Raw genomic sequence first — 19,982 nt, 5'->3', positions numbered from 1 at the left:
GTAGAGATGGGATTTCAGCAGTTATCTGCACAATAAAGTCATTCATCAGTCTGTAACGTATTTCAGTATTTTAGTTTGGACCAAGTTATTAAAAAAATAGTAAGCTAATTTTTGGTAAGCATTGTGAATTTTGGTAACTACAATTGTCATCATTATATAAACCTTCTATCTAATACAGAAGCAAATGTTCTTTTTGTCTATTTGACCTCGCGTTTGTGTTACTTATGCACCACCCATCTAAGGGAAAACAACAAATCAAAAGACATATCGTCATCATCTACAAAAACAACCAGGCCCGTTGACAGTCTTGCTAGGGCCTGGGACAAGAAAGTTTAATGTGCCCCCCCCCCCCCTCCCCCCGGCGCCCGTCATTTGAATTTCGTCATTTGACAATCCTTCTGTTAGGTCATATAGTATATAATATAGCCACACATCAAAGCTGTTTCTGACAGCTGACTGGTTTATACTTGACGCGTCGCGAGCGTTCGCATGAAAATGACGTAATCGCAGTGGCACCGCCCGTGTGCGAGGGCCTCGTACGCTGTCGATTCGCGAGGTCGTGCACCTCTTGACTTTTGTAACTTCGCGCGCCGCGCTTCAGCACAATAAACAAAGTCATGTTTGCAGGGTTCATACACCTTTATAATGTGGAATTAAAGCACTTGTACGTCACTTTAAAGGTCCATTTCAGTATTTTCCAGCACGTTAAACTTAATTAAGTTAAATATTTATACATATACTCGAAATAATTCGCTTTTTATCACATTATTTAATGGTTGTTTATTTTCAAAACGCCCAATCTTAACGTCTTCACGAGAACTGTTCAGTCAGACAGCTATTTGTTGTGAAACGAAGTAGTTACAATTTCAAGCATTTTCAAGTACTTTAGCCTAAATTCCAGCACTTTTCAAACCTGGAACACAATGCAACATTAAAATTCGTCAGGTAAATGTTTTCCTTTCTTTTCTGCGCTCCAGATTTCTGTATTTACTTTAACTATCCACCACTGTATTTCCCGCTGTTGTGCGGGTACCAGTCGGTTACGGTCGGTGCTGGATCAAACCATTTTCCAGTGGGATGCGGGGGTGTATGCACTTAATGGAAAATATGCAGATAGGTAAAAAATATATATATTTTAGCCATTGAGTTTATTTTGAGTACAGAATTTTATATTAATGAAAGATTTCAAGATTATTAAAAAATTATAGACTTTAAATAAAAAATAAATTGCTGGGCTCTTTGATGGGCCCCCCTGGCCCTGGGGCCCGGGACAACAGACCCGGTTGTCCCCCCCCTGTCGACGGGGCTGAAAACAACAAATGGAATCGTTACAATTCGTGGTTTTGGTTTTCTCACATTTTTATAGTCTCAGACTCAGCTGGTCTCATCTTGGACTCACTTTCTCCATTGGTCTTGGTCTCATCTTGGACTCACTTTCTCCATTGGTCTTGGTCTCATCTTGGACTCACTTTCTCCATTGGTCTTGGTCTCTTCTTGGAAACCACTCTACCTGCTCTCATTTTGGACAGACATCACAAAGCCTAAAGAGGTCTGGGTGTATCTCCACTAAGAGAGATGAGGTGCACCCAGGAGTGGAATGAAGGAGAAACCTTGAAAAAAGTCTCAGAAGGGGGAATCATCAAACCGGAGCTTTTGAGTGGAATACTGAATCAGTCGATACCAAGGACGCGTGAGAGATGGTGGGCGTTAATAAATGCCCGACTACGATGGACAACTGCTCGAACACGTGTAGCTGTTAAGACAGGTGGATGTATATGAAATTTAAAAATGATGAAGCCTAATATGGGCATGTAGGTTAAAACATTAAAAAGAGAGATTACAAGAGTTGAAATGTAGTTCAACAGCAGTGTGAGAATGTTTGGAATCTGAAGGCGAGGTCACTGATTGCATCAGGAGGGTGAAGTGTGTGTGTGTGTGTGTGTGTGTGTGTATGTGCGTGCATGTCTGCAGCAGGAGTGTAACGTGTGTGTGTGTGTGTGTGCACGTGCGTGCATGTCTGCAGCAGGAGTGTAACGTGTGTGTGTGTGTGTGTGTGTGTGTGTGTGTGTGTGCACGTGCGTGCATGTCTGCAGCAGGAGTGTGAGGTGTGTGTGTGTGTGTGTGTGTGTGTGTGTGCATGCGTGCATGCATGTCTGCAGCAGGAGTGTGACGTGTGTGTGTGTGTGTGTGTGTGTGCACGTGCGTGCATGCCTGCAGCAGGAGTGTGACGTGTGTGTGTGTGTGTGTGTGTGTGTGCACGTGCGTGCATGCCTGCAGCAGGAGTGTGACGTGTGTGTGTGTGTGACGTGTGTGCGTGACGTGTGTGTGTGTGTGTGACGTGACGTGTGTGCACGTGCATGCCTGCAAGGTGAAGGGGGCTGTTCCCAGGAGCAGACAGCCCTACAGGTGGGCTGGCACATTCCCACTCGCACTGGTGTCGTGCCAGCCAGGCGCAGAGGGGGCTGCAGCAGGGCTATGACATCATCATTCCGCGCCGTCTTCTCAACAGACAGCAGCCGGGTGATTCAGCTTTTCTGCTCTGCGCAGACACGTTTATCAGACCTAACAAGACGTATGTAGCATTCATACTGTAAGCCGAGTCAGCACGACGAAGGCCAGTGTGAGGATGACGATGGTTTTGAATGTCTTGTCTTTACTGAGAGCTGTCTTGTTATATACGGCCTCGCAATATTTTGTCTTGGAGCAAATAAGCCTAAATTCAGCGTCAGGTGTCTGCTGTGGGAGTTAGTTGTGTCCCAGAAAGGCTTTGAGCAAAATCAGTGCATCTGCTAATGAGTCATTTTATGTTCCTCTGGGTTTTTGACAGCAGGGCCAGAGACATATTGGGATGAATGATGTTACTAAAGGTTCTGTAATTCCTACATGGTTATCTCCCAATGGATATCTTAACATTAACACTGGCTGTCTGCATTTTCACATTTAATTTCAGATCCGTTGTGGTCGAATACTGAGCCGAAACAGCAAAAATTGTCATTGTTATGGCACAGGATAATTTCAGCCTTGAATCATCTTGAGCTACGACAGCTTGCCAGATGTTTCTGTTTGGAGTGCGCACACACACACATATACGCGCGCACACACACAAAGACCAGTTAGTCTTTCAGCTCTTCAGAGGTGTTGGACAGTATCAGTAGTGATCTAGAATGAAAGTAAATCAAGAATGACATCACATTTAAAGTTTTGAAAAGTCCTTATCCAAAAAAACCCGCTTTGTTTAGTCCAGTTTCAGTTCTTATAAACGTTAGATCTGCAAGGCAAGATACCATGATACAAAGTTTAAAAAATGATGCACACAACAAGACTTTGTCATCTAGCATCATATTTCATTTAAAATGAAAATCACGGAGGGCACTTGTAGTTTGCTCTGATGATGCAGTTTTAAAACCCAAAAAGCAAACTCACACCAGACACTTTCTGGACTCCTGTGTGGTAGGTTGGACCCACCCAGAAGGTGATGTTCTAACGGGAGTCGAGCTGAGCTGGTGTGATCAGCACCACATGCTCGTGTCCATCTGGTCAGTGTGGACATGAATCTATTTCAGTGGCAAAAATGTAAATGATGAAAGTTCATGTCTTTGATGTCCTGATTAAAGTGTGAGACAGTAATCGAATCAAGTGCAGCTATACTAAACCAGCAGCTGGTAATTACAGTAAAGAGAACTACAGCAGTTGTATTCTCACATCCTGATGAAGTCTTCGTGTTGTATAGATAGTTGAAGTAAGACGTTCACTCACTGGGGGGAGACCAGCTTTGGGAGGGGGTTGAGATAGCCTCTGTGAGCTCAGCTGTGAGCCCAGACTGCTGTATCCTGCACCAGACGTGTGGAAGAGATGAGGGAGGCAGCCAGGGCGGCAAACATGGCGGAGAACCAGGAGAGGAACCCTGTTGTAGCTGATGGAGGGGCAGTTTGGTAGAAGATTCTGGATTTTTGCCAGAACCAGGCACCTCACCTTGTGCTTCTGGTTACTTGTATGATCCTGCGTTTGGAGAAGGGCTCAGTCTGCGTACTGCACATCGAAGGCAAAACCCTTTACAGTTTATAAGGTGTAAGAAGGTTTTATTTCTCACCTGATCTAAATTAGGCAGATCTTGATGAGGAGTGATGTGTTTTAATTCAGTGAAGAACGTGTTCCTTGAATGTAGTATTTTACGTGTTGTATTGAGCATTGAACACTGCAGCAGAAACGTGTATCTGCAATGGCACTTTGTAATTCACTGTTTAGAAGTCTAAAAAATGACTCCAGTTTTTGCGTGAGCCGAAGGCGGTGTGTTTGCGTGAGCCGAAGGCGGTGTGTTTGCGTGAGCCGAAGGCGGTGTTGGTGTTGGTGGGAGGTGTGGATCAGCCTCTGTGCTCCTGGTTGGCGTCTCCCTGTCAGCAGGAGACCGACACACCCTGAGGAGGTCCAGCGCGTGCTGTGTGTGAGGCGCACGCTGCCTGTGTTGGAGTAACCTTTGGTGTGTGTGTCTTTACCTTTCAGAGATGTGAGCTGTGCCCCCACAAGGACGGAGCGTTGAAAAGGACCGACAATGGAGGTGAGGCTCTCCGTTTACACTTGAGTGTTTTATACCGCGCAGTCATACATGTCCTGGAGCAGTGGCAGTTTGTTCAGGGGCGTTTTTAAAACGATGTATATAAACACAATAACAGATCCAGTGTGTAATGTGTTTGTTGTAATGGTTGGGGCAGGCCGCAGGGCCGGGCAGGGGCAGACCGGAGCTGAAGCACGTGCGAAGGCCCCGTCTGCTTAGTCCTGCGTCTCCGGACCTTGGGCGGCTCTGTGGGTGTGGAAGGTTAAACCCCAGCCTCCTTTCCCAGTGTTTTCTAGTTATTTTTCCAAATGGCAAAGTTTAAGATCTGATCTCTGCAGGAGAAAGCAGTAAAGCAGCACCGGATTTCTAACGGTCAGATGGGTGTTGAGATAATCGCAAACAAAGACCATACTAGAGATGGTGTAATAGCAGTACTTCTGTACGAGTCTGATACTTTTGGACTTCACCTGATATCGCTATAGATCCAATACTGTTTAGCATTAAACCCACTGTGGACTGAGGTGCAGAGGTCTGTATGAAATTTGGATTGTTGAGTTTGATTTGTTTTGATGTCGATGCCATATATATGCTATATTTTTAGATTTCATGTATCGATATGACGGATAAACATAATTATTAAAAAACAGAAAAACTGTTCACAAAACTAAATTACATTTGTTTGCTTTCATTTCCATATAGAATATTTGTGTGAGATTTATTGCCTTTGTTATCACATGGCTGCCTCCCCCACCACACACACGCTCTCTCATACACACACACGCTCTCATATTTACACACACGCTCACCCACTCATATACACACTCGTACACGCATGTTCACACACACTCACCCACTTTCTCTCTCTCTCACACACACACACAAACTCTCACCCACACACGCACACACACACAAACTCTCACCCACACACGCACACACACACACACACACTCATGAGTTTAGTGCCAGCTCTTCCGTTTTCCATATGGTTTGAATATACTAAATCCAGTGAAGTCCATGGAAGTGCTGAAGGGAAGATGGTGATGGGGAGAGATGGTGATGGGTGGAGGTGGTGATGGGTGGAGGTGGTGATGGGAAGGGGAGGTGGAGGTGGTGATGGGTGGAGGTGGTGATGGGTGAGGTGGTGATGGGGGGAGATGGTGATGGGGGAGGTGGTGATGGGTGGAGGTGGTGATGGGTGGAGGTGGTGATGGGAAGGGGAGGTGGAGGTGGTGATGGGGGAGGTGGCGATGGGGGGAGATGGTGATGGGTGGAGGTGGTGATGGGAAGGGGAGGTGGAGGTGGTGATGGGGGAGGTGGCGATGGGGGGAGATGGTGATGGGTGGAGATGGTGATGGGTGGAGGTGGTGATGGGTGGAGGTGGTGATGGGTGGAGGTGGTGATGGGTGGAGGTGGTGATGGGTGGAGGTGGTGATGGGTGGAGGTGGTGATGGGTGGAGGTGGTGATGGGTGGAGGTGGTGATGGGAAGGGGAGGTGGTGATGGGAAGGGGAGGTGGTGATGGGAAGGTGAGGTGGTGATGGGGGGAGATGGTGATGGGGGGAGGTGGTGATGGGGGAGGTGGTGATGGGGGGAGATGGTGATGGGGGGGGAGGTGGCGATGGGTGGAGGTGGCGATGGGTGGAGGTGGCGATGGGTGGAGGTGGTGATGGGGGGAGATGGTGATGGGTGGAGGTGGTGATGGGTGGAGGTGGTGATGGGAAGGGGAGGTGGTGATGGGAAGGGGAGGTGGTGATGGGTGGAGGTGGTGATGGGAAGGGGAGGTGGTGATGGGAAGGGGAGGTGGTGATGGGAAGGTGAGGTGGTGATGGGGGGAGATGGTGATGGGGGAGATGGTGATGGGGGGAGGTGGTGATGGGAAGGGGAGGTGGTGATGGGGGGGAGGTGGCGATGGGAAGGTGAGGTGGTGATGGGGGGAGATGGTGATGGGGGGAGGTGGTGATGGGGGAGGTGGTGATGGGGGAGGTGGTGATGGGGGAGGTGGTGATGGGGGGAGATGGTGATGGGGGGGGAGGTGGCGATGGGTGGAGGTGGCGATGGGGGGAGATGGTGATGGGTGGAGGTGGTGATGGGAAGGGGAGGTGGTGATGGGAAGGGGAGGTGGTGATGGGTGGAGGTGGTGATGGGTGGAGGTGGTGATGGGTGGAGGTGGTGATGGGTGGAGGTGGTGATGGGTGGAGGTGGTGATGGGAAGGGGAGGTGGTGATGGGTGGAGGTGGTGATGGGTGGAGGTGGTGATGGGTGGAGGTGGTGATGGGAAGGGGAGGTGGTGATGGGAAGGTGAGGTGGTGATGGGTGGAGGTGGTGATGGGGGAGATGGTGATGGGGGGAGGTGGTGATGGGAAGGGGAGGTGGTGATGGGGGGGAGGTGGCGATGGGGGGAGGTGGCGATGGGGGAGGTGGTGATGGGGGAGGTGGTGATGGGGGGAGATGGTGATGGGGGAGATGGTGATGGGGGAGGTGGTGATGGGAAGGGGAGGTGGTGATGGGGGGGAGGTGGCGATGGGGGGAGGTGGCGATGGGGGAGGTGGCGATGGGGGAGGTGGTGATGGGGGAGGTGGTGATGGGGGGAGATGGTGATGGGGGAGGTGGTGATGGGTGGAGGTGGTGATGGGGGGGGAGGTGGCGATGGGGGGAGGTGGTGATGGGGGAGGTGGTGATGGGGGGGGAGGTGGTGATGGGAAGGGGAGGTGGTGATGGGTGGAGGTGGTGATGGGTGGAGGTGGTGATGGGTGGAGGTGGTGATGGGTGGAGGTGGTGATGGGTGGAGGTGGTGATGGGAAGGGGAGGTGGTGATGGGAAGGTGAGGTGGTGATGGGGGGAGATGGTGATGGGGGAGATGGTGATGGGGGGAGGTGGTGATGGGAAGGGGAGGTGGTGATGGGGGGGAGGTGGCGATGGGAAGGTGAGGTGGTGATGGGGGGAGATGGTGATGGGGGGAGGTGGTGATGGGGGAGGTGGTGATGGGGGAGGTGGTGATGGGGGGAGATGGTGATGGGGGGGGAGGTGGCGATGGGGGGAGGTGGCGATGGGTGGAGGTGGCGATGGGGGGAGATGGCGATGGGTGGAGGTGGTGATGGGAAGGGGAGGTGGTGATGGGTGGAGGTGGTGATGGGAAGGGGAGGTGGTGATGGGTGGAGGTGGTGATGGGTGGAGGTGGTGATGGGTGGAGGTGGTGATGGGTGGAGGTGGTGATGGGTGGAGGTGGTGATGGGAAGGGGAGGTGGTGATGGGAAGGTGAGGTGGTGATGGGGGGAGATGGTGATGGGGGAGATGGTGATGGGGGGAGGTGGTGATGGGAAGGGGAGGTGGTGATGGGGGGGAGGTGGCGATGGGAAGGTGAGGTGGCGATGGGGGGAGATGGTGATGGGGGGAGGTGGTGATGGGGGAGGTGGTGATGGGGGAGGTGGTGATGGGGGGAGATGGTGATGGGGGGGGAGGTGGCGATGGGTGGAGGTGGCGATGGGTGGAGGTGGCGATGGGGGGAGATGGCGATGGGTGGAGGTGGTGATGGGTGGAGGTGGTGATGGGTGGAGGTGGTGATGGGAAGGGGAGGTGGTGATGGGTGGAGGTGGTGATGGGTGGAGGTGGTGATGGGAAGGGGAGGTGGTGATGGGAAGGTGAGGTGGTGATGGGTGGAGGTGGTGATGGGGGAGATGGTGATGGGGGGAGGTGGTGATGGGAAGGGGAGGTGGTGATGGGGGGGAGGTGGCGATGGGGGGAGGTGGTGATGGGGGAGGTGGTGATGGGGGAGGTGGTGATGGGGGGAGATGGTGATGGGGGGAGATGGTGATGGGGGAGGTGGTGATGGGAAGGGGAGGTGGTGATGGGGGGGAGGTGGCGATGGGGGGAGGTGGCGATGGGGGAGGTGGCGATGGGGGAGGTGGTGATGGGGGGAGATGGTGATGGGGGAGGTGGTGATGGGTGGAGGTGGTGATGGGGGGGGAGGTGGCGATGGGGGGAGGTGGTGATGGGGGAGGTGGTGATGGGGGGGGAGGTGGCGATGGGGGGAGGTGGTGATGGGAAGGGGAGGTGGAGGTGGTGATGGGTGGAGGTGGTGATGGGAAGGGGAGGTGGAGGTGGTGATGGGGGGAGATGGTGATGGGTGGAGGTGGTGATGGGGGAGGTGGTGATGGGTGGAGGTGGTGATGGGAAGGGGAGGTGGTGATGGGAAGGTGAGGTGGTGATGGGAAGGTGAGGTGGTGATGGGGGGAGGTGGTGATGGGGGAGGTGGTGATGGGGGGGGAGGTGGCGATGGGTGGAGGTGGCGATGGGGGGAGATGGTGATGGGTGGAGGTGGTGATGGGAAGGGGAGGTGGTGATGGGTGGAGGTGGTGATGGGAAGGGGAGGTGGTGATGGGTGGAGGTGGTGATGGGTGGAGGTGGTGATGGGTGGAGGTGGTGATGGGTGGAGGTGGTGATGGGTGGAGGTGGTGATGGGAAGGGGAGGTGGTGATGGGAAGGTGAGGTGGTGATGGGGGGAGATGGTGATGGGGGAGATGGTGATGGGGGGAGGTGGTGATGGGAAGGGGAGGTGGTGATGGGGGGGAGGTGGCGATGGGTGGAGGTGGTGATGGGGGAGGTGGTGATGGGAAGGGGAGGTGGTGATGGGGGGGAGGTGGCGATGGGGGGAGGTGGTGATGGGGGAGGTGGTGATGGGGGAGGTGGTGATGGGGGGAGATGGTGATGGGGGAGGTGGTGATGGGGGGAGGTGGTGATGGGGGAGGTGGTGATGGGGGAGGTGGTGATGGGGGGAGATGGTATTCCTCTACTCTCCTCTCCTTCATCTCTGTCAGTTTTCTGCTGTTCTCTCTCCCCTGACCCTGGGAAGAATTGATTAATAAATAATCATTGTTGCTTGTGGGTCTAGGCCAGCAGTGCTCAGGTGCTATTTTGTCTGGTTTAAATGCTCTCATTAGAAGGCATATATCCTGTCACCTCAGACCTATATGATAGGAGAGCAGATCATTGTGTGTTTGTGTGTGTGTGTTTGCATTTGAACAGAGTTGTTTTAATTGTTAAAAACTCAACAGCTGGGTATACATTGTGCTCAGGCTGTTGACCCATGATCTGCTGTTTTCATGGTGGTTTTGTGACCATATCAGATCAGAGTCCTCACAGCCTCTTGATGTCAACAGGTTTCTGTGATTGTGCATTTGATATGTGGTGCTGGACTGTGGTTTTGATATGTGGTGCTGGACTGGTGACGTCTCTAGTTGATTCTCTGTTTTGCCACTTGTTAAATTAAATGAGATGGGAAGTTTTGGTGGAATTGAATGAGAATTCTGTTTATTCTAAAGCTAAACCCTGTCCTTATAGACATGGTTTTTCTAAATAAAGTCCTTTTTGTGCAAATCCTGATCTTAACTCCTCAGGGAAACCAACTCAGATTTCTCCAAAGTGCTGTGAACCTTATTGTTCGAATGTCTTCAAACGCGGTGAACTTTATTGACTTGGACATGTGCCATCCGGCATGCGTGGTGTGGATGGCCGCTGCTTCTTCCTCTGTGTAGGCAGGGAGTGGTGTGTGTGTGTGTGTGTGTGCGCGTGTGTGTTATCTCTGCTCGTTCACCTCTCTTTTACGACGGGGCGGTCCCGGTGGGGTCATGGCGAGGCTGTGAGGGACGCCGTCTCCTCCGCAGCCCGGGGTCACGGCTCGGGCAGCCCAGAGACTGTAAACAGTGCCGGGGACGCCCAGCTGCACAGCCACGCTGCCTTTGTAGTGCAGAAAGCTGTTAAACGGCCAGGAGGGAAACCGCAGGACCCTCAGCCTCCTGTTTTGGTCATTTCACACCACGTGAGCACTAAATTAATCCTTAATGACATCACGGGCGCTGTGGCCATAAAACAAGTAGACGCACTGCGATCCTCTTTAGGGTCAGATGTCTCATTCTGTCACCGGTTTCACCATGGAGCTCCACCACTTCCGGGAACGTATCGATTCCCAAAATGTGGTGATGAGGTCTCCCAACATAATCATAACTACTGTACAGGTTTCTCTGCTACGAACTGTCTTTGTTTTTGAATATCTTATCTAGCCACCTATACCGTTTTGCTCAGATTGCGCCAGCTCCGTGTGTAACAGGGTGAGAAGTTCTTTGGGGTGTTTTGGGGTTTTTATTGCCCTGTTTTATAGGCTTCTGCGAGATTCTTGGAGGGACTTGAGAACAACCCCCTCCCTCTCCTGTCCCTGCAGCGTAGAAGTCAAAGACAGTTCATGGGTTCACTTTTAGGTTTAGGGTTGTTGTGGTGTCGCATGACTGGACTAGCTAGGCTGCAGGCATTTGCCAGTTTCTTGAATCATTTGTTCTAGCATTTTTGTATTTCTCCTGGTGTTCATACACACCCTGAGCATCACCAGTAAGCTCAGCTCCAGTCTGAATTGGCCGTGCTGTGGCTGGTGTTGGTTTAGGCTTAGCATAATGTTGTGGAATTTTTCTTTTGTTGGTATTTTTCCCGTCCCCATTTGGTTTTTATTAATTAATTTGATTTGGGTCTCTAAATACAGGACGCGAGATATAATGGGACGATAATTTAAGGCATGCGCGTTTGTGATGACCCGCCCCATTGTGGGTACCCATAACCACGCTGACCGTGCAACACTAGAGTCTGTTTAGCGTCCCATTAAATCAGCCTCAGACATTTTTACACTTTTCCCAAAGCCAGATTTGGGCAGGAAAATATTTCCCAGAAAGCTTTGCTCTGAATGGAGGCCTTGTCTTTGTCCTTGTCCTCGTCTCCGTCACATGTTCAGTGAATTCCGCTGCAAACATTCTTCTCATGTCAGATGTCTGTATGGGGGGGTGTGTGTGTGTGTGTGGATGCTCTGGGTCACACGCTTGCTTTCATTCATATTGTTTGTTTGTTTACTACTCACCTTTTCAGGAGAGTTGGCTTGAGAAATTGGCCCGAATTATTGCAATTTTTTTGTTTTATTATTAATTCGTTCATTTTTGCAATGGTTCTTGGTTTTGCCCTAAATGGAAACTGCATTCTTTCAGCTTTTTGATTCTAGCTGTTTTCATCGTTGCGTGGTTGTTTGTGCGTGGTTAATGGTGTGTGTTTGGCGGGTGCGGCGCGTATAAACGTTTCGTGTAGTGCTTCTCAGTTAATCTGCCCTCATACTCTGCTTGTATGCTGTCTGGGGAACCAGTTGGCTTGCGTTAGGGTTGCAACGGTATGAGATTTTCACGGTATGATAACCGTCTCAGAAAATACCGCGGTATCACAGTTTGTTACATGTATTATTAAAAGATACACTGACCCTTAAAGCTTTTTTTTGTTCAATGAACTATTTATTGTAGAAACATGGAACTATTGTTTACAAAATGTCTCCCTAAAAAAAAACAAGCGGTACACCTGTTTATATAAATACGGCAAAATTAGAGAAACCTAAATCATGGATTTCAGTACTATTATTTAAGTTTAAATTATAAAATATCTGATAAACTCAGCCTGGGTCAGTGTCTGATCAACAACTGTTGTAAACGTCCGTTTTACTGCCAAGTTGGAATATAACCAGATACTAGGGGTGCACGATATGGACTAGAATTGCGATGTGCGATAACGTTGTTGGATATCCCGATATCGATGTGAACCACGATAAATTAAGATTAAAATACAGAAATGTAGTGTCTCTCTGAACAGCAGCACGTTAATTTGTTTTGTTTTTTACTGTGTAATGAATCCAGAATAATTCCAAATATTTTGCAGGTTTATTCAACAATAGATTCAATCTAGGTTTATACTTTCACGAGTGAGCGACTCCGCACACCTCGTTAACCTCCGCGAACGGCGGAAGCGTTTAATCTTGCCGTGTCACATTCTTTGCAGTGTTGTCCGAAACGATATGTAGGCCTAGTAGTATAAAAAAAACACCCCTCAAATACAGGGGAATGAACTTTTACCTGACCAATTTTAATGTTGCTTTGTGTTTCAGGTTTGAAAAGTGCTGGAATTTAGGCTAAAGTATTTGAAAAGGCTTGAAATTGTAACTACTTCGTTTCACAACAAATATCTGTCTGACTGAACAATTCTCTTGTATTACGTTAACAAATATGAGCCTCTTGTAATTCCAGGACGAAACATGAGAGAACGTGAAGACGTTAAGATTGGGCGTTTTGAAAATAAATATCCATTAAATAATGTGATAAAAAAGCGAATTATTTCGAATCATTTAGAGTATATGTATAAATATTTAATTCAATAACGTGCTGGGAATTATTGAAATGGACCTTGAAAGTGACGTACAAGTGCTTGAATTCCACCTTGTATAGGTGTATGAACCCTGCAAACATGACTGTTCTCATTGCGCCGAGACGCGGCGCGCGCGAACTTTAAATAAATAATAACATTAAATAATGTGATAAAAAAGCGAATTATTTCGAATCATTTAGAGTATATGTATAAATATTTAATTCAATAACGTGCTGGGAATTATTGAAATGGACCTTGAAAGTGACATACAAGTGCTTGAATTCCACCTTGTATAGGTGTATGAACCCTGCAAACATGACTGTTCTCATTGCGCCGAGACGCGGCGCGCGCGAACTTTAAATAAATAATAACATTAAATAATGTGATAAAAAAGCGAATTATTTCGAATCATTTAGAGTATATGTATAAATATTTAATTCAATAACGTGCTGGGAATTATTGAAATGGACCTTGAAAGTGACGTACAAGTGCTTGAATTCCACCTTGTATAGGTGTATGAACCCTGCAAACATGACTGTTCTCATTGCGCCGAGACGCGGCGCGCGCGAACTTACAAAATTCGAGAGGTGCACGACCTCGTGAATCGACAGCGCGCGAGGCAATTGCACACGGGCGAAGCCACCGCGATTACGTTATTTTCGCCTCCCGGACCCTCGCGCCGCATCAAGTGTAAACCAGGCTTAAACCAAATCGCGTGTCTGATGAGCGTGTTCACCCCACTCCAGGGTTGCCAGGTCCTACAAAAGCTTTCCGCACAAAATCTGCGAGTGTAAGTTGTCGGCGGGGGGGGGGGGGGGGGGGGTGTTGCGAGTGTGAACTGGAGACAAATTAAGTATTATATCGCGATCGATTCTTAGTGTTGACTTGTAACTTCCGCAGTAGCCCAACTCAAAAGTAGCCCAAAAAACCGCACCCCGCGGCCCCAGAATTTTTACCCGCGGCTGGATTTTCAAACAAGCCCAATTTGGCGTGAAAACCGAGAACCTGGCAACTCTGCCTCACTCTGCCTCTTGCCTACTTACGTCACGTGATCATAGTCTGCAGCGCGAATAGCTCCCTCTATTGCTGGACGAGGATAACGCAATTTGAGTTTGCTGTTATTCAAGGAGTTCTCGTGGCTCTTTCGATGTGTTTATCGTGAAACTTCACATCGCGATAACGATAAAAATACGATTAATCGTGCAGCCCTACCAGATACTGCAGAAAGAGAGGATTTATTTCTGACATGATCCTCACAATAGAGATTTCTATTTTAAGGCTTTCACACAGAGTCTGGTTTTAACATATGAAAAACAGGCACGTCAGAATTTGAAAATGAACACATGTAAATTAATGACGTCTTTCACATGCAGTGAAAGCAAGGACCTTAATAAGCTAGGTTTATACTTTCACTAGTGACCGAAGCGCTTTAATTCCACCTTGTAAAGGTGTATGAACCCTGCAAACATGACTTTGTTCATTGCGTGCGCAAAGTTACAAAATTCGAGAGATGCACGACCTCGCGAATCGACAGCGCGCGAGGCCACCGTGATTACGTCATTTTCGCCGCTGATTTTAGTTCAGCCTTTTTTTTTTTTTGTTAAAATTTTGTAAAGTCTGATGCACTTTCTGCTATTCTCACCGCTGTGTGCTGAGTAGCTGAACCGGAGCGGAGTTGCGGGTGAGTTTCTCCGCTGGCTTGCCCTTTACCGGTAATAAGCAAACGCACACGGTATGATAACCGTGCATTTTAATACTGTGGTATACCGTGAAACCGGTTACCGCTGCAACCCTAGCTTGCGTAAAGTGAGATTCAGAAAAAAAGTATGTGTGTGTGTGTGTGTGTGTGTGTGTGTGTGTGTGTGTGTGTGTGTATGTATATATATATATATATATATATATATATATATATATATATATATATATATATATATATATATATATATATATGAATGAATGTACTAATAAATATAATTATATGGGTGCAAGATTGTTGGAATATACTGTGAACTAAAGATTTGTTTAACTAACTTAACATTGATGAATCCCATTTCAGACTTTGTTGTGAGAAAGTAATTCCGTTTGCTTGGCTAATTAACAAAGGCAGTATTATAATGATAATAATATGATACAATAATATTATAATTATTATTATAATGGACAATACAGAAATCATAACCTGCATTTTTTTGGACAGGCTTTTGAGGATTTTGATTGGACGCTGCACACACGCCTCAGTAAAGAACCAATTGTAATGGCTTAGCATATGAATACATTGACCACAGCTTTCTGTATATAGTGCACATTTATCAACAAATGGACTGATATTGTGGCAGAGTGATGAAAGCGCTTGCACGCGTGTGTTTTGGGGTAATTGTGGTATGTACTTTTGCGTGGACAGCGCTGATTTAATACTGCTGTAAAGCTTCCACTGAAGTGTGTGTGTGTGTGTGTGTGTATGTGTGTGTGTGTGTGTGTGTGTGTGTGTGTGTGTGTGTGTGTGTGTGTGTGTGTGTGTGCGCTTCCCATCTTAAAGAAACAGCCTTGTGATCCAGCTGGTATTGACGCTCTGATCACTGGTTTTTCCTGTGTATTTATGTTTATATGTGTTTTTGATTGTTGCAATTCTTGTTCTTGGATAAGATTGAGTTTCCTAAGCAGGAAACTTTAGGATAAGATACATAAGCAACATTGAGTTGCACAGTTAATGCAGATTATTAAGTGGAGAGCCAGTATACTGACCTATAATCAGTGTTTTAAATTAATATCAGCACACTACTGCAGCTGTATTAGCAGTAGAGCAGCTCCCAGCAGGTGAGGTGTGTGTGTGTGTGTGTGTGTGTGTGTGTGTGTGTGGGTGTGGGTGGGTGGGTGGGTGGGGTTGGGTGGGCCGGGCTGGACTCTCCTCATTCTCTGGGTTCTGTTTCAGGTTGGGCCCATGTGGTGTGTGCCCTCTACATCCCTGAGGTGGAGTTCGCCAACGTGTCCACCATGGAGCCCATCGTTTTACAGTCAGTCCCGCACGAACGCTACAATAAGGTAAAGCTGCCTGTAGGGGGCGTCTGATTACGAACCTGTTCAAACTGCATGCCGGGTGTATATTCACTAATAACGCCTGAATTAAGGAGAAATGAGGGATACTCCAGCGGTGGAAGTTCAGCAGTGGAGTTGTGGCTGCCATCAGAACGTGGCCCTCACACCTCATTTACTGTGTTTGAAACCATAACTACTACATCCTGTGGTTTTGCAATGCCATGTTACGAAGTGTACGTGCAGCAGTCAGCGGTGTGACGCCGGGTCCGTAACGGGAGAAGACTGAGGGGCCGTTTAATCTCGCGCTTAAAATAGCTGTGTGCTCAGTCTGGGCTGAGATGGTTTCGGCTGGGTGGGTGATTGAGTCCTCACTGGGATCTCGTCTCAAATGGCCCGCTTATTACATTCCTGCTCATCCAGGTACTCCGAGCTTTTAGAGAGGGTCCGATCGCCAGCACCGCCCGACGAGGCAAACGGTGGCCCACGTACATCCCATCAGGGCTTCTCTTCTGAACCTGTGTGTGTGTGTGTGTGTTACAGACGTGTTACATCTGTGAGGAGCAGGGTCGGGAGAGCAAGGCGGCCAGCGGGGCCTGCATGGCGTGTAACAAACACGGCTGTCGTCAGGCATTCCACGTCACATGGTGGGTTAGAGGTCCTGGAGACCCCAGCCCTCTCTGACACACACACACTGCTGCTGTCTTCACAGCACAGTATTTACACCAACGTGTCTCGTGTCTGGTCTCGTCCCACAGCGCCCAGTTTGCGGGCCTGCTCTGTGAGGAACAAGGCTCGGACGCAGACAACGTCAAATACTGCGGCTACTGCAAGTACCACTACAGCAAGCTGGTGAGCAAACCCCTCTACAGCCTAACCCCAGCATTTACCCCGCAGGGATCCCGCTGCATGTCCTGACACTCCAGCGAGGGGGGGGGGGGCAGGTTCCTTCTCTGTTCTCCTCGATTAGGCCTCGTGTCTGTGCTTTTGGGCAGATTGAGGTTCGACTGTACAGAACAAACCTGTTGTGGGTTGTTTTTTTTTCCCTTTCCTTCTGTGTTGTTTTTAGATGTTTAACATGCACCAGCGTTCCTTCGAACATGTAGCGTCGTGAGCACCCCGCGGGGAGCCGTCCACGTCTTCACCACACTTCTCTCTCCCATGCTGCTTTGCAGGAAAGTTTGTTTAGTTGCAGAACCTAGAGCAGGTCTGCCCTGGAGTTCTCTAAATGATACTGTCACCTCGCAGGTAGCACAAGTTGGCAAGAAGCTGTCCGAAACTCTGTGTGTGTGTGTGTGATCTTAAACAGCACACACAATCATCTAGAGCAGGTCTGATCAGTACTTCAGCGTCATAGCATCTTCCTTCAATTACAGCTGCTGAAAGCTGAGCTGTGGAATAATCATCAGCCCCCCCCCAATACACACACACACACACACACACACACAATTACCCCAGCTCTATCTCTCCCAACCCCTGTAACCCCTTAATCTCGTGGCCAATCAGAAAGACCTCTGTGGAGCTTTGTGTGTGCCTCTGCGCCCCCCAGCCGGTCCCCCATCTTCCTGCCCCCCCCCCCCCCACCCCCCCACCCCACGGGGGTGGCTAGATTTTCAGAGCTGAGGGAAAGACCAGCACTGTGTAACCACACAGAGACAACCACCTTTTCTTCCTGCCTCACCACTACGTGCGCATGCGTGTGTGTGTGTGTGTGTGTTTGGTACTCCGTATGTGCGCGCACGTGCTTGATGGTGTGTGTGTGTTTGGGGAGGTGTGGTATGTACTCTAGCTACAGTGGGCTTTAGACCCACAATCCCTCTGCTGGGATGCACAGGTTTGTATTGTGTGTGTGTGTGTGTGTGTGTGTGCGCACCCTCTCCCACACTGCCTTCTCCTCAGGTCTTGTGAGAGCGGCCCTGGGGGTGTGGCGATGGCCTTCTGAAGGCGTTCTAATGAGCAGGGCTGCAGGGTGAGCTGTGTGTGTGTGTGTGTGTGTGTGTGTGTGTGTGTGTGTGTGAGAGAGAGAGAGAGGGGGAGGGAGGTTAGCACATACTCCATGCGGTGAAAACTCATTATTTCTGGCAAATACTCAACATATTCCCCTTTTTCATCACTCTTTTCATTTCGTTCCTTCAGTACGTTCATGAACATGTAATTAGTGAGTTGTAGCACACAAATAAAAGCCTGTTTAATGCTCTATGTCTGGCTTTTATCTGCTTCCTGTGACACCCCACTGAAGACGCTTTGTGAGCGGACTGGTTCAAATCTCTCATTGTCTCCATGTTGGGTAGCTCAGGAGTGGGGTGTTCGTCCTGCACGAGGCGTCTCCTCCTCCAGAGCCACGTTCATGCCTCGTCCTGGATTCATCGGTGTGTCGTGCGCCGCTAACCTAAAACTCCTCCACGTAGGCCTTTGTTTCAGTGGGCGACTGGTACGCAACGCACATGTTGTATGAAATAAGCGTTACTGTAAAATGCTCCCGTCGTGTGGAGAGCCACTGTGTTTCTCGCTGAACTTTCTCTGTCGATCCTGCAGTTGTCATGCGGGACGTTTCTGAATGTGCTCTGATTCGAGAGAGGTTTCGTACCGATTCAGTAGACGCATTACATGGCACAAGAGTTGCAGTTTTCCATTTCAACCCTCTGCTCAATTGTGTTGTGGGATTAAATCGTGTTTTCAGGCGTTTTTCTGGCCATATTCTCAAACTCCTGTGCGGTCTTCTCTGACAGCTTGGCACTCACGCATGTGCCATGGTTCTGGGGGCATGGTGTACACCCCTACACGGTATACACTACCACACGGTGTACACAAGTTTTGGCAGCCAAGAGGTTTGAGAATATGCAAATGATGACCTGTCAGGGCACATTCACATAGCACTGTGCATTCTGAATAATGAAATCATTTTATTTTTATTGGTTGTGACAGATTTGGTGTCTGTGAACATGAATCCACTGGTGAATACAAAAAATAGGATGTGAAGAAAAATGTAAACGATAACTTTCTCAGAAAATGAACTGATTTTTTTTTTCTTTAGACTGACCTGGCAAATCGTTTCCCAGTGTTTGGTTCAAGCAAGGTAGTTTTGATCATGTTTTACTGATCTCAGAACAGCACGAGTTATGATCAGTGGTGTTCACTGTCTTTTCTGACTGCCTCATTTTTTTATTACTTTGTCTCAGTAAAAGGCTTATTTTTTTCTTTTCCTTTTTGACTTTTTTTTTTTTCTTCTCCAAATAATTGGACCGATTTCATATAGTAACTCGAAGTTCCTCTTTCACCTTTTAGAGAAGGAGCAAAGGCCGTGGTAGTAGGGCTCAAAGCTTAAGTGATTCTCCCTCTCACTCTTTGGATAAACACCATGACAAGGAGAAGAAGGTAAGGCAGCTTCCTCGTCTTCCTCACACCGTGTCCTCGTCTTCCTCACACCGTGCCTTCTGCCCGTGATATGTCGTTTCTACGCTCGCTCAGCCCCGTGAGGTGAACGTGCGGCGGACGGCCGCTCAGCCCAGAGGTGCGGTCGGGTTGGGGAGCCCAACGTCAGTTAAATGCACCGTGGTGACTTTGCACTGAAACGCCCTCTATCAGAAGAGAATGAATGAATGAAAGAATGCCCGATTTACATAAAACGAGCGGCATCCTTATTGGCTCACTGTGCTGTAGTTATGTGTTTATCAGAGTGTTTCCATTAGCTGCAACCTTCTAAACTCAGTGGTGAAAAATGTCATATCAGATATCTGATTTGCATTCCTGTCTAATTAAGGAAGCACCTGGTATTTATCCTGAGTTATTAAATACATGTTTTACACCAGGTGAATCAATCTGTATACAAAATAATATATATAATATAAAAATATATATGGCAGATGGCAAAGCACTTTGCATGTCACTCTGAATAAGATATATATCTTATATAAATGTATATAAATATATAATGTAATATAATATCTTCAAATGTCTGTATATTTTGTCATGAATAATATAAAAACATTGTCCTCATAGTCCAGCACTCTACCCAACACAGGCCTGTCCTCCTAGTCCGGCACTCTACCCAACACAGGCCTGTCCTCCTAGTCCGGCACTCTACCCAACACAGGCCTGTCCTCATAGTCCGGCACTCTACCCAACACAGGCCTGTCCTCATAGTCCGGCACTCTACCCAACACAGGCCTATCCTCCTAGTCCGGCAC

The 19,982-nt window shown here is 48.6% G+C and overlaps 1 protein-coding gene across 1 annotated transcript in view; it reads left to right on the top strand.

Moving 5' to 3' along the window:
• mllt10 (MLLT10 histone lysine methyltransferase DOT1L cofactor) overlaps positions 1–19,982 on the top strand; it is a 57,975-nt gene that overhangs the window by 6,975 nt on the left and 31,018 nt on the right. Inside the window, 5 exon segments of the mRNA XM_077012807.1 lie at positions 4,501–4,555; positions 15,695–15,804; positions 16,339–16,442; positions 16,554–16,647; positions 19,081–19,170. Coding sequence (XP_076868922.1) covers positions 4,501–4,555; positions 15,695–15,804; positions 16,339–16,442; positions 16,554–16,647; positions 19,081–19,170 — 453 coding nt within the window.

This window comes from Brachyhypopomus gauderio, chromosome 7 (genome assembly GCF_052324685.1).
Source record: "Brachyhypopomus gauderio isolate BG-103 chromosome 7, BGAUD_0.2, whole genome shotgun sequence".
Taxonomy (NCBI): Eukaryota; Metazoa; Chordata; class Actinopteri; order Gymnotiformes; family Hypopomidae; genus Brachyhypopomus; species Brachyhypopomus gauderio.
This window is presented reverse-complemented; position numbering and strand designations above follow the sequence as displayed.